The following is a 15980-nucleotide window of genomic DNA, read 5'->3' as shown; positions in this document are numbered from 1 at the left end:
TAAACTGAAAAGGCAATATTACCAAACGAATATGTCCACTCCACAGGCACAAATGGGAAAAAGAAAAATAAATAACTCAGCAGAAGTGCCCAAGACTAAATGCAGATCCTAATAAGTTTTCAAAAGAATGATCTCCAAAAAGTAAAGTTGTGCCATTAAACTGTGCCTGGTGTTACAATCACTTAGATATCTGAACTGGTGGACTGATATCTGCAGTCTTATAGTAACTATAGAAAAGAGTAATTAACCTGAAAACTAAAGGCAGCATAGGGCTTCAGTAAGTATCTGGCACCCAATATTCTGCCGCTCTCTCTGTGGTTTACATGTTCTCCATATCTCTACATGGGTTTTATCTTGGTGTTTTGGTTTCCTCTCACCTTTCCAAAATATGTCAGTATTTGAGTGAAAACAGAAGTAAATTAATCAGTTTATTAATCAAGCTAACAAGTGAATAAATAAAAACAGACTGAAAGAAAGCAGATGCGAGTTCCCTTTATGTGAGTATAAGCAATGGAAATGACAGAAATTGCAGCTTTTCAGTTGGATTTTGGGTAAGAGGGACATTGAGGAATCACTTCTAAAGGAAAACATCTGACCAACCTAGCCACTGACGATGATATCCTTGGGATTTGACCTCAATTAGAAGGTCTGGGGTTGATGGCATGGGCAGTGGGAAGATAGGGTGCCCATCTTCTTAGGGAGGGATACATAAAGAATGCATTAATCCCTTGGAAGAGGAATGTGACTGCAAAAATAATCCCATGAGGTGATCTTTCAGCTCACCAAACCACTGCTTGGTGGTAGCCTTTAACAGTGAACAAGTACGAACATGCACTTACAAGTGTAAAGGTGCAGTGGGTACCTTCTGTGACAAAGGTAGCTTATTCAGACTACTGTGACATCATTTCAAGGATCACAGCTAGTTGTCTAGGAATAACCCATGTTGACAACCCAAGAAATTGTTACTACATTAGTTTTAAAGACAGCCCTTTTCCATGGATAGTCTGAAATACATATCATCAATAAGAATACCACCCCCTTTCCATCACCTGCCCATCAGATGCCATGAAAAGCTTAAATAATACCTGCACCTGTCTGAGATGTGCTGTTCACACTAGAATGAACATGTATTTTGATTAAGTCCGCCACATCAGAGTGGTTTCTGCAGGATATACCTGCCCCTTCCCTTTCTTTTTCTCCTTGTGCACTTTAGTTGACATATTTGACACAGGTGTCACTACGATCATGTTTCATGATCCACGTGTGCCCTTTAGTCCCTACTTTAGAGTATCAATGTGTCAATGCCTGTAATAAGCATGTGTCAGTGCTGGAATACAACTTAGGTTTATATTTTCACAGACGGTGACTAGGTTAATGGCCCTAGAGCCCTTACAAGCCTATCCATGTTTATCCCAAACTGCCCCAATTATCAGTGGTTAGATGAATGAAGTTCGCAGAGGTAAATGTCTATGGTAGTTAATACCAATTTCTCTGTCCAGGAGGGACATGGGTGCCACCCCAGGAGTGAATTTGTGGTCACCCATCCATTGATCTAGGTTGTGTATGAAGAGGGTCAGGGAGGGTCTCTGGTTCATGTGAATTGGAAGCTTGTTCCAGAAATGTGCCAGTCTCTGGGAGATGTAACTGTCTCTCCAGCATGACTTGTTTATGTCAGATGCTAGGATAAGATCCCTGGAGTGAGTGACCCTTGTGCAGTTTGATTTATGAATTTGAGGTATGTCATCAGGGCCAGGTCAGAGACTGCCTTGTAAGCCAGGCACAGGTCACCCTTAGCAACCTGTAGGAGACAGAATACAGTGACGGGGCTTTCAGTCTTTCTGCGTAAATTTGGGTATCCTGTAATTTCTTGGTGAGAAACCTCTTGGTCTCTACAACTGTTGCAGGTGTCTGCTGAGATATATGCAAAAGGAGCATTATATTCAATTACTGATCTAATGAGAGCTGAGCATAATGGAATTATAAGATCCTTAGATCTAGATGTATTGCCTTCATTTACAAGATGTGCCACATAGAAGAATTTCCTTACTACTGTGGATACATTGTGATCAAAGTTCAGATTGCTATCAACCTGAGTACCCAGATCACATGCCACTGGGTCTACACTTAAGGGGTGCTGTCTATAATGTAATTAGCAGGGATGTCAACTTTTCCAAAGGGAATAATAATGCATTGATTTGCATTTAGCTTTAATCTGTAGTATTGGCACCAATCATGTGTCTGTGTTAACCCTGTCTTTAGTATATTAACATGTCTGGGAGACTCAATGATTGCTCCCAATTTGCAGTTGTCAGTGAACTTGGTCAGCCACAGGCTGCCCATGTTTGCCTGGACTTCTGAGAAATAAATTCTGAACAGTAAGGGGACCAGCACATAACCCTGTGGCACACCACAGGTGACTAGTCTTTTACTAGAGGTGAAGTCACCCACTTTGACAGTATGTGTCCTGTGAGCCAGTTGGCTACCCATCTGGTAATGAAGGAGTTAATTCACAGCTGGGAGAGTTTCTCTATAATACCTGATTGGGGGATTGTGTCAAATGCCTTGGCTAGGTCAAGGAAGGTGGCGTGCACTGTCCTTCCCTTGTCCAGGGCCTTGGTGATTTTCTCAAAGAAGTCAATCATGTTTAACAGGCTTGATCCAACTTTAACATCCTATGATGACTTTTAGCCACAGCTCAGGCCAGAGACACATATAACCAATACAAGAGAAATGAGACAACAAAAATGCAGAATGTATTTGTCATAATTCACACTTATTATCCAAGTTTTCAGATAACTAAATTATTATTATATGATATGACATAAAGCAGTGACAGTTGCATGCCTTTATTAAACTAAATGTGTCTACTCTCTTCAAAATTTTGTGGAGGGGAACTGCCCCCCAGCACCACCACCACCATACCCCCTTTCTTAAATCTATCTCCACTCAAAACTATCTTCAGGGTCATCTCCTATGCTCCTCCAAAATAGCCAGGTAAAGGCACACCTAAATGGTGGTGGTCTATGTACTGTCAGCTCAGTAATAACACAGCATGTGAACAATTTGATTATGGCCTCCAAGTTCAAAAACAGTTTCCTAGATTTTTGATCCCTGCATTTCATATAGATAGCATTACTCTACAAATGTTGTAGATACTCCCCAATAGATCACAAATGAAACATAACCCAATTAATACATTAAATAAATAAATAAAAAGACAGCAGGCAGATAGGCGTCTTACTTCAAACCAATTTTATGTATTAATACATTACATTGCAGCATGTATGATGTGTTCTTTCAAGTTATTAATCAGCATTATTTTGATAAGCATATTCTGACTCATGTCACTTCAGATATTTTCCCAAGCATCATGTATGAATAAAGTCTTATTAAATAAAGATCCTGTCTGATAAGCTGCTCAAGAAACAAGTGTGGAGAATTGAAACCTGGTGGTTTACAAAAAGTGTGTGCCTACAAACATTCAGCTTCATTCGATGTGCTTTCACCATAACAGCACTTGTTTTAAGTTAGTAGGCTTACAGATGGTATGATGAACCAGTCCATGCTTGGATGAAACAAACATGCTAATACCAGACCCAGTTTCAATATTTCTACAATGTACCATGCATTCTGTGAAAGCCAAAGGCTACCTTTTCAAAGGCTACCTTTTTTGTCTAGATTGTTTTTATTAGTTTTAATTTTAATACCGTTACAAATATGAACTCATAGACTATGTCATATACAAAACACAAAAGGTATTAACAAGCAAAACATGACTCCAACCCAAAAGCAGTACATATAAATATGGAAATGTGGAAACGTAACTAACAACACACAGTTCTCCTTTCAGCAATATCAGAAAATTATCTGATTAGCATAACATTGTACAAAACAGACATGGGACAGAAATACATATCTGCCCCCACAATTATACCCTAAAGCCAGACCATACTCAGAAGACAAGAATAGCTTTTGACTGGGCACTTCCATATCTAAACATCCACCCCCATACATCTGAACATTTCCTCCATACATCTGAACATTTACTCCCATACGTCTGAGCATCTACACCTATACATCTGAACATCTACCCCATATATCTGAACATTTATCCCCATACATCTGACCATCTACCCCATATGTCTGAACATTTATCCCCATACATCTGAACATCTACCCCCATATGTCTGAACATTTATCCCCATACATCTGAACATCTACCCCATATGTCTGAACATTTATCCCCATACATCTGAACATCTACCCCATATGTCTGAACATTTATCCCCATACATCTGAACATCTACCCCCATATGTCTGAACATTTATACCCATACATCTGAACATCTACCCCATATGTCTGAACATTTATACCCATACATCTGAACATCTACCCGCATATGTCTGAACATTTATACCCTAAGTCTCATCTACTACCACCTTCTAATCATTTGACATTACTATCTAAATTTAAGTGAAAGAGAAACAAAAAATAAACATTACCCTGCAATCCAAACCATAAATCATAGTGGAAACTCATTTTAGTTCCTACCCCTCTTTTTATCCCTTTGTGTCTCCTCTTCTCAATTCCCCAAACACATAGCACACAATGGGTCCCATATATTCCTTATACACAAATAATGGATTAATATAGGAGTGATGTTGAAGGCTACCTATATAATTTACTGAAAAATTATCTAGAATTACGTTTCTCACAAATCAGATACACAGATTTGTTCTTTTTATTTGCTCTGTCTTTTGTGGTGAGCTGTGCCATGATTAACCTGTCTTCAACTGTCCTACTGGATTTGAGTTGAACAACATTCCCACAGCATCTTGGAAGTACTGTTTGTCTATTTATTTTATACAATATGGTATTCCAGCACCGATTTAAAACACTCTCTTGTGCTGTGGTCATTTTTAGGTACTACTTTCTCCATCTCCATTGCTGTTCTTCAAGTCCTCTCCTATCCGACTCAAGTGCATTCACTCCCTTGGGGTAGGGAGTTTTCCCTCACACCCCCTACGGTTTTAGTTGCCTGGAGGCACAATTCTCTAAGCACTTTTTGTATGAATGGCTTAATTGCCTCCCCCTCGGTGCTGATGTGGACACCAACATCATTGTAGGTATTGCCTGTTCTCCTTCCACCACTTCACATCACGTTCCATTGCATGTGTCTGGCAAGGATTACCATTCCCAGCCAAGGTGGCCTGCCAACACCATCCCTGCACTCAACCTTACCCTTTCAACTCCATCTCTGCCCTCCAGCAGAGATCATTTAGGAAGACACGCCCTACCCATCCCCAGGATGAGAATGCCTATCATCCATGCTTACAGTCCCCAGACCTTAACCAATCTGCCTCTGTAAAAGGTAAATGATGCCTAACAGACTTAACTAAAAACTTGTTAATCATAATATAAATCTCTTGGTAATCTGATTAACTGCCAAGCTGGCTCACTGCTAGACACCACTATTAGCATTACTTTAATATTATCCTTTAACAGACTTGCTACTAGTCAGGTACCCTAATGATCTATTTTGGGGCCACTTCTATTTGGCATCTACTTCTGTTATTTCAAATTTGGCATGAAAGGTCTTTGCTTAACCACATCCATAGCCTATTTTAAGGTTGGGACCTTCATTATCACCTAAGAAGACACCCAGATCCACCAAGAGGGAATAACTTGGACAAACATGTTGGGTCAGGATCACAGTCTAAAGTTGAATGCCAACAAACGTAGCATTATGCAACTTGAGAAATAGGAACTCTTGCATAACTACCACATAAATAATCCAGATCTTAAAATAGACATTGTTAAAAGGGACCTTGGAACCTTTATGGATAATGAACTCACCTTTCACCACCACATATCCTCTGTTATTAAGAGGGGCTTTTACCTCACTCAGCTAATTAATAAGGGCATTTTCTCTTGGTCAAATAAAGGTCATCATTCTCCCCTGCTCACCCCTCACCAGGCCCATACTAGAATACAACACACCTTTCAGTATGTACCTGTCCAAACACAGTTTCTTACTAAACCAATCTGGGGTAGGAGCTCCCTAAGTTTTCTAGAATGCCTAAAAGCTCTCTCCCGTCTCTGTCTCCTACAGACACCTACAACTGCCTTGCAAAGATGCAAACAACCCTGTCCTGCTTGATCTCCAACACATCCACAAAACTGGATGAAATACGAATATATGATCAAGGGATCATAAATCTATACTGCAACATAAAGAGGACTTGTTGGCAAGACAGATACCTCTCCCAAAGAAGTCGTCAGCTTTGGAACAATTCCCAATTTCTGTAAGCCAAAGCACATTCTTGAAATATAACTTAGATGACTGGATGAGAAACTGCAAATTTACCCCAGACCTTGATCCCCCATCCATTATGGATAGGAGGGTAACTAGACGAGTGTACTAAAGGTTTACCTGATCTATGATCTATCACTTACTAGCAACTTACGAACCTATGAACCATACCTTGAATGAGCAATGATGAAGCATTTAAATCTTTTGTGATAACAAGCTAACTCAGAGCAGACAAAGAAACTGATTTTCTTGACAACTGTTCTGAGTGTTCAGTTTTTGCTGGCACAGGCTCTCCATTTATCTGTAATCAATGGAATGCAGTGATGATGTGATACCTTTTGTTGGATCAACCAAGTTATTGGTCCAAAAAAGGTATCTCATCACTTCTGTGTTCCAGGATTTTTTGTTTGTGGAATAGCATGACTTGACCTTTCTTTGACACTTACATGTCAATAATTACAAATCTTATTTCACGGTATCCACACCCAGCTTTCCACTCTGTTCATTTTAATGCTAGACAGGGTAACAATAAAACTGGAAAAATGGGAACATTTTCTGAGGTGAGTTCCTTCTAGGATATCATAGGAAACAGAAGTAATTATAGTAGCATTGTCCATCACTGTTTACAAGACTTCAGCAGTATGGTTCTACATACACACAGATAATGGGGCATGCACTGGGCAGATGTTACCTCAAACTCAAGGTGCTGTGAATTAGAATGTGTGTTTGTGTGTGTGTGTGTGTGTGTGTGTGTGTGGGGGGGGGTATCTATTTTTCACACAGACAGAAAATGAATGACTGCACTTATTAAAATGACTTTTTTTTAATGTAATTATTTTACAGGTAGAATTATTTTAGGTTTGCACTGACCATATCTTCCACACCCATGCTAGCCAATCTGAACACACACAGACACACACACACACATATATATATATATATATATATATGTGTATATAAATAAACATACACATACATACATATGGGTCCGTATCGGATTATCGAAGTTTCAAAACTTCGAACGTCATACGTCTGAGACCATATGATCGAAGTTTTGAAACTTCAAAACTAAAATAAAAAAAAAATAAGAACAAAACTTTTTTTTACATTTTTGCACAAGGGCAAGCCTGCACCCCCATACCCCCTGCTAATTAAATATACCAACTATGAGATTGCACTACAGTTAGGAAAGCGGTAAATTTCCCACTCCATGCTGTACATTGATCTCCATTCAAAACCTTTGAAGTTTCAAAACTTTGAACATATAGTCTTGGCCATATAATGTTCGAAGTTTTGAAATTTCAGTAATCTGATAGGGACTCATATATATATATATATATATATATACATACATACATACATACATATACACATATGCTCAGACAATATTATTAGAGAAAATGGAATATGCCCCCCTCCCCACTGTAGTGTGACCCTGGAGTTAGATATATATAGGGGGGGTGATATTGTTTACTTTGATATATACACATATGCTCATGGGTCCCCTGCATTTTGTCGATGCTGTTTCTTCGATAAATGCAGGGAATGTAGTTTAATGTCAATGGAACAGACAACAGAGCAGTAGAAATTATGACAGTATGTAATGTTGAGACAGGTAAGTGGGGCTGGAGGAGTGAGATTGTGTGTACGTATATGAGTAAGGGTTAGAGTTGGAGATGAGTGAAGTATAAATGCATGTTTGTGTACTTTAGGGTAAGGGTCAGGCTATGGGACAGACAGTGTTGTTTGGGAGCATTTGTCAACATTCATGTGTCTTGTGTAGTGGCAGTGTTACAGGAAGGCTTTTATGAAGGTAAGACATAGGGTTAGGGTTGAGGGAGGGGGCAGGATTACAGTTAGGGTTAGCAGCCATTACAAAGGTGGTGCAGGAGCGAGCAGAACCACTTTGCCAACTTTAGCAATGGGTACTAACCCTAATCCTAACACCGTCCCTTCTCTAAACTCTAACCTCACACCTTACCTTCATAAAAACTTTCCTTTAACACTGCCATTATTAAGATGAATGTGAGGCTACTGTTATGGAGAGGGTTTATTGTTAATATCGGGAGAAGAAATAGTTTTCCATTCTTGATATTATTTCATTCAATATTTAAGCAATAACTCATGCCTGGGTGTGGGTAATGCTGGATTAACCCCAGTTGGTGTTGTTTGGTCATGAGGGAGAGGCTCATGTGGCCAAACAAAGACAAGTGTGGGTAAATCCAGCATTACCCACACCCAGAAGTGGGTTATTTCTATTATACAATGACATTATTTAAGAAAAAAATACTTACTTTTTTTAAATAATGGCATTGTATAATGCCTCCGTGTTGTCCTTCCGCAGCTGACTGGTATTCTGCGGCAGTTCTGATGTACTGCGCATGCGTATGCTTACGCAGTACATCAGAATTGTGTGTAGAAGCAACGGAGAAAGTAAGATCTCCGTTGCTTTTTAGAAAGTGTCTCGCTATGTTAAAGGAGTTTAATATAGTGGGACAGCTTTTAAAAACGCAACGGAGATCTTCCTTTCTCCATTGCTTTTTTTTTTTAAAGCTGTCTCACTATGTTAAACTCCCTTAACATAGCGAGACACTTTCTAAAAAGCAATGGAGATCTTGCTTTCTCTATTGCTGTAACAAAAAAAAAAAAAAAAGACATATTAATGGAAAAATTCTGGGCAACTGGACCTTTTTCCATTAGTATAAGTCTGATTAACAATGTGCATGCTGACCAATCAGCATGCACGTTTTGGAATATTAATGGGAGGTCGTTGTATAATTTTTGTTTTTGGTACTGTGTAGGTTCAAACTTTTTTGTCAGTGTTTTCAATTTGACATTATTTTGATCATAAACAATACAACCATGTACACACACACACACACACACACACATATATATACACATGCATATATATATATATATATCTATATATATATATATATATATATATATATATATATATATATATAGACAATATATATAATATAGATATATAGATATACATATATACATATATAGATATATATCTTTTTTTATTTTATTTATTTAACAGTGCCCATTCTCAGGAGAGGCCCGAGCAGAAACACCCCTGGAAAGTGGGAAGAAACCAGAGGACCCAGAGGAAACCACACGAATGCAAGGATGACATGCAGACTCCATGCAGACACCCAGCAGAGAATCAAGCCTGAGAACCCTTGCTGTGAGGTGAGAATGCTAAGCGCTCCACCACTGCAACGCCCAATATATATCTGTGTGCGTATTACATATATGTGTGTGTGTGTGTGTGTGTGCATGTATGTATATATATATATATATATATATATATATATATATATATATATATATACATATATATATATATATATATATATATATACACACATATATATATATATATATATATATATATATACACACACACACAGTACAGGTGTACATATACACATATTTATATACACAAATACATACAGGATACTCATGTATCATTGATAATTTACTGACTGTCATTATTTGTTTTAAAAATATTACTGTTACAGTTCATTCACATACAATGTGTTGCACTGTGTGAGCTGATGCTGCACTTTTGCAGGTACATATGATTTAGAGAGAACAGCGGGGGCTTGACTCTGCCAAAAAATATATATATATATATATATATATATATATATATATATATACATACATACATACATACAGAGAGAGAGAGATTTTTTTTCCATTTTTCAATTTGATTTCAGAAATGATCCTTCAGAAAACCAGAAACTGATACCTGATAACACAACCAGATGTGTAAACCAATTTATATACACATACACACAAAGTAGTATTATGTGGACTTTGTACCTAACAGTATAAATACTGCATATGACATATCATGAGGTAGCTGAAAAATAAGGATATTCAGTAAAGAAAAACAAAATATGTATCATACCAGTTTGCATTCTTATAAAACAAGACATACACAACATTTCCCTGTCTGCTGATCACACAGTAGTTCTTGTGAAATACCCACTAACCTTATGATTCAACTGTAACTGCTGACCTCTTCTGTCACTTTTGAACACACACCTGAATGCGTAGCTTTTCATTCCAGCTAACTTGTAATTTTTGTAAGGCAACAGCTGGATGTGCACATTTAATATTGTGTGACACTGGCAGAGGATCTAGTGTGCAAGCATTTACATGTATGCAAATTGAGACATAGAATATGGCAGTCGTCAGTTTTATTTAATGTTTTTCTCATTGCCTTATTTTTTACACCATTCAGACTGACACAAGGTAACCTACTTAGTCTAATACCAAGCATTAAAATACTGACAGAAGAGAGAAATTAAGATTCAGGTATATTGATGTTAAAGTGTGGCAAAGCATTTGCCTATAAAAATATTTTGAGTTTCCATTAATTGACAGAATTGTCTGTCAATAATATATTGTTATGGGAGTCTCAGTACATTTGCAAATTACTGCACTTTTGTCCTGTAAGACCAGTTGTGCATGAGAACACGTGGCTTAATTTGCCATGGCTCAGAAATCGAAGCTTTGACATTATGCCTGCCTTGACTTTGTTACCTTGTGTCTTGCACTGTTCAAACTGTCCAAGAGGTGACAACCTCATTGTGTCAACAACTACAGACAGATCGCTAAGGGTCTGAAATGATGGTTAAGTGAAGTTAGGGGAAATCTGGTGTAGCACTTGGCTTTTCTGGGGCTAAGAACACGGCCTTAGTCTTTGGATAGCACCCAGTGGAGAAATGTCAGCATTATGAACCTGAATTAAGGTCATCTCGTGATTAACACTGCACTAATAAGACATTAATTTATGGATGCTAACTGATGCATTTATGGAAATTGTGCAGCAATTTTTATAAGAAATTGTGTAGCTGTTTGTCAAAAACATAACAGAAGCAACATAACCAAGATAACATGCCCCTTTACAATTAGACAAAGTTTATTAAGTATTCACCACCGGGCAACAAATTGGTCAACCTACCTCTACAAGCCTGAAAATGCATTATGTGCTCATAATGCCAGAACACATTAGGTACCTTAACTTAGAACAATACTGACTCAAAAACTAATTTGGAGCAGTCCTGACTCTGGAACCCTTGGCATTATGGCTAAACATTCTAGTAAATTACAATGTCAGAGACAGCAAATATATTTTCAATGCATCTCAAAACTTCTTACAGTATTGCAGGGATCCATAGGACAGTTTGTAGATAAAGATGTAGCAACTATTCTGGTCCTGGGATCTGGTCCTAGTAAAGGTATCATATGCACAAAATCCTCCCCATCCAGCAATGGAGTAACACCTGGTCTGGAGTTTTCTGCTGGCGAGATCAGTCGGCTTGGTACAACTTCTACATATTTCAAAGGGCCATCAGAATTCAACTGTATCCGGAAGCTTCCTGTTGGATAGTTATATGGGTACCCAGGGGCCAAATTCTGCTCCCAACAGGTACAACATGCAGCTGTAAAGGAAGAAGTGCCATGTTTTCTGTTTCTTAGGCAATTAATAGCAAGAACTATAAATATTAAAAGCCAAAACAGTGAAACTGCTGCTAATGAGATTATTAGATAGAAAGTTACATCTGAAATACCAGAAGATGGAACACGATTATCCATGGGGTTTGAAACCCCTTCAGTTGTGCTATCTTCTAAATTCAACAGGATTGTAACAGAGGAGGAGAGAGCTGGATTTCCTTTGTCTGACACTTCAACTAAAACCTTGTGTGTGAGCTCATTTAAATCCTGCAGGTTCTTTGCTGTACGAATTTCACCAGAATATAGAGATATAATAAACACTTCTGTGTCTTGAGGTTGTTGCAGTCTGTAGGACAGCCATGCATTATACCCACTGTCTTCATCAACACCTACAATCTTGGTCACTAAATAACCCAAGTGTGCTGAGCGGGGAACAGATTGTTGAATCACAGAACCTTGTATAGCCTTAGGATAAATAATTTTGGGAGCATTATCATTTTGGTCAAGGATAAATATATAAACTGTCACATTGTTCCTTAACGGTGGCTTACCAGCATCTTCAACCTGAATTTGTACTTGGAAACTTTGCGTTTCCTCGTAGTCGAAAGTACGGGCAGTGTACATTGTGCCATTTTCGGGATTTATGTAAAAATACGAAAAAAGAGGAATGTTCTCAGCTTTTTGTTCCCAGATGGAATATGAAAGCTTTGCATTCTTACCCTCGTCAGGGTCAGAAGCCATCATGGAACAAACAAACGTTCCTGCAGGACTGTTTTCCATTATGTGGGCAGTATAGAAAAAGTGAGGAAAACGAGGTGGGTTGTCATTCACATCAGCAATTTCAATAAATAGCTGCCGTTTTGTGGATAAGGAGGGGGATCCCGAATCAACTGCAATAAGCGTGATGTTATAGTAAGGTAATATCTCACGATCCAGTAACTCTTTTGTTACCAACGAGTAATGATCCTCAAATGACTGTAAGAGCTTGAATGGAATGTCTGGAGGGATCTGAAGATAGACCCGTCCATTTTCTCCAAAATCTCTATCCCGAACGCTAATTAAACCAACAACTGTTCCCGGGAGAGCATCTTCTTGGATCCGGTTACTCCAGGAGTTTATAATCACTTCAGGAGAATTATCATTTACGTCAATGAGATCCACCTGAACTGTGCAGTAGTCTTCTGCTGGGTGTAAACCACGGTCTGTTGCCCTGACTTCAATAGTATATGATTTGGATTCCTCAAAATCTAACACCTCATTAGTTTTGATTTCCCCTGTCAGATGGTCTATGCCGAACGCCTGATTGACTTTGCTGGACGCATGACTCCTTTTGAATGAATACTCTACTTCCCCATTTGCACCTTCATCAGGATCAGTGGCTTTAAGGTGGATCACAACTGTCCCTATAGGCGAGTTTTCAGGAATTGCAACGCGGTAAAACGACTGATTAAACCTGGGACTGTTGTCATTTATGTCAAGAACCTTAATTGTAATATTCACTGTACCTGATAACACAGGCTGCCCGCCATCGATCGCTGTTAATACCAAATTATGCATCGCTTGCTGTTCCCTGTCCAGAGCCTTTTGCAGTACGATCTCCGGCACTTTGGCGCCATCATAACGGGATTTTACCCTCAGAATGAAATAATCGTTTGTACTAAGACGGTAGGTGGACAACGAATTCGAGCCAACATCAGCATCTATTGCAAAATCTAATCCAAAATATGTCCCTACGTTAACACCTTCTGGTATTTTTAAAGTGACATTTTCAGCAGGAAATGCGGGAGAATTGTCATTTACATCCATTATCTCCACTTGGACACTATGTATTTCCAAAGGATTTTCAAGTATCAGCTGGAGTGGCAGGACACAAGTAGCGATCTGGCCACATAGCTCTTCTCTGTCTATTTTATCGTCCACAACCAGGGTCCCGTCTTTGGAATCCAGTTTGAAATACTGCTTACTGGATTTAGAAACGACCCTCACGTTCCGTCCAGTAATACTCGGCAGCTGCAAATGCAGATCTTTGGCGACATTTCCAACCACTGAATCCCGACTTACTTCCTCGGATATAGTATATTGTATTTGAGCACACGCTATGTCCAAAAGACACAACGTGAAACACAAAGACAGCATTTGCATCCCCTTAGATAACCTCGACCCACTATACTCCATTGCGTTACCTGTTATTATGCTTTACGAGTCCGCAGACACCGCGTTGAAATAAATATTGCAATTTAAAAATAAACAGAATTGTTCTGAAAACGTGAAAATAATTGCCTGCAAATATACGTCGTTGCCAAAATAAGACAGTGTGCATGTATATATATCTATATATAGATAGATAGATTATATATATATATATATGAAAAGGTATATTTTTTCGGAATGACGAGCCAATCGATCACGATGTGGATTTCAGCTTGTTATTGGCAGACGGCGCCACACCTCTTCAGCCAATGAAACTGCCACTTTTTGTTTCCTGGGAACTTCATATGAACGACACACAAGGTTCAGTTTCAGCTACCTGTTGGAATACGCGTTTTAATACTGCAGCCCTGAAATATCCAGAATAATTGACAAACACCACTATTTGTCCATATGCTGCAGAGCAAAGATCTCAATTAATCGTAACCAAATTTCAACAGAATCACAGACAAATACAGAAATAACTAGGAACACTTTTTAATTATTAGTAGTATTACACTGAGACATTGATAGAATAAGAAAATATGAATCAATATACATTTTCTGCAATAAAAGAATTTATTGTGTGTAATTTGTCACCTTTTCTGTAAGGGATTAAGTGACACAGACTTAAAATCTGAGCCAAAATCAGGGATGCCATTGAAAATCAGGGAGTGTTGAAAGGTATGCTATGGAATATTCTGTGCATGCAAGTGCTTGAACCATTTAGTGTCGTCTTTTACATTCTTTTAAGACTACTTATAATACAGCTTTAACCATAATATTTACTACAGACCACAGTAATCTGCTAAAATCGTGTGGAGCATGGAAATAGCTGTAGAGTTCTGGAATGACATTTACTTGCTTTAGCTGTTACCAAAACATCTCGTTTCTTATAGTATGCACCCCAATCTTTAAAGGCTGTCCAGAGTTTATTAGTTACCACCTTACTGCCTTGGAATGTGCGACTTAATATATATATACTCCTTAAAGGACCTACATCAACAGAAACAGATGCACACATTTCTTACTGATATCTTCCCTGCATCTCCTCCTTAAACCCTTCAGTACTTAAAAGTCCTTGGGTACTCAAACTGTAGGTCTGTACTGTAAGCAATCTCAGCCATCTATATAACACCCTATTAAGATATATATTAATTTGTATAAACTGTGTCTAACAATGCAATGCATATTTTATAAATTTGCTCACTTGTTTCTATGACTCTATAAAAATTGTGTGTGTGTGTGTGTGTGTGTGTGTGTGTGTGTGTGTGTGTGTGTGTGTGTTAATCTCCATTACTGATTACAATTTCTGGATATTCTCAGCAATTGTATAATCATATACACTTTACTTCTTGTAATAGCTCTCTCTCTGCAATTATCAAACTTTAAGGCTTTCCTGGACTAAGAAAGTAAAAACAAACCTCCGAGCTTGACTGGGAAGCCTTCACAAACAACAGAACAAAGCAAAAAATGAGCAAAATCCCAGTGATAAGGCTGAAGTAAAGTCCTTTAATAAAACCAAAAAATAGCAGGTAAAAAGGTGAGCGCTTTCGCTTTTACTTCAGCTTGTCACTGGGATTTTGTTCATTTTTTGCTACTTTTTTCATGGACTAAGACTGAAATCGGTCTTTTATGAACAGTACTCTAATAGAATACCCAGATGTTTAAATGTGTGAACATATACATATGTGTTTGTGTGTGCATGTATATCATTTATTGTGCCATAAAGTTCTACCCAGTCTAAACCTGACAGAAGCACAATAAAAACATATTCTTAATTTTACTCTAGCTTTTAATGCCATCACAGGGGCTGACTTGCTGACATTTGATTTATTTTATTTTTACTTATTTAACATTTGTTTACCAGGAAAGAGCCCATTTTCAGTGGAGGCCCAGGGAGAAATGCTCCAGACACACATCTTTAGAATGTGGGAGGAAACCAGAGCACCACAGGGAGGACATACAGACACTGCACAGAGGGCACCCCAGCTG

At 38.3% G+C, this 15980-nt stretch overlaps 1 protein-coding gene across 1 annotated transcript in view; it reads right to left on the bottom strand.

The window, feature by feature from the left end:
• Window positions 1-15980, bottom strand: part of LOC122800419 — a 325449-nt gene that overhangs the window by 159969 nt on the left and 149500 nt on the right. Inside the window, exon 7 of the mRNA XM_044069866.1 lies at window positions 11502-13981. Within this exon, the coding sequence (XP_043925801.1) occupies window positions 11502-13981 (2480 nt within the window). The remainder of the gene's footprint in view (window positions 1-11501; window positions 13982-15980) is intronic.

The sequence above is a fragment of the Protopterus annectens genome, chromosome 4.part0 (genome assembly GCF_019279795.1).
Source record: "Protopterus annectens isolate FY-2018-M chromosome 4.part0, PAN1.0, whole genome shotgun sequence".
NCBI lineage: Eukaryota > Metazoa > Chordata > Ceratodontiformes > Protopteridae > Protopterus > Protopterus annectens.
This window is presented reverse-complemented; position numbering and strand designations above follow the sequence as displayed.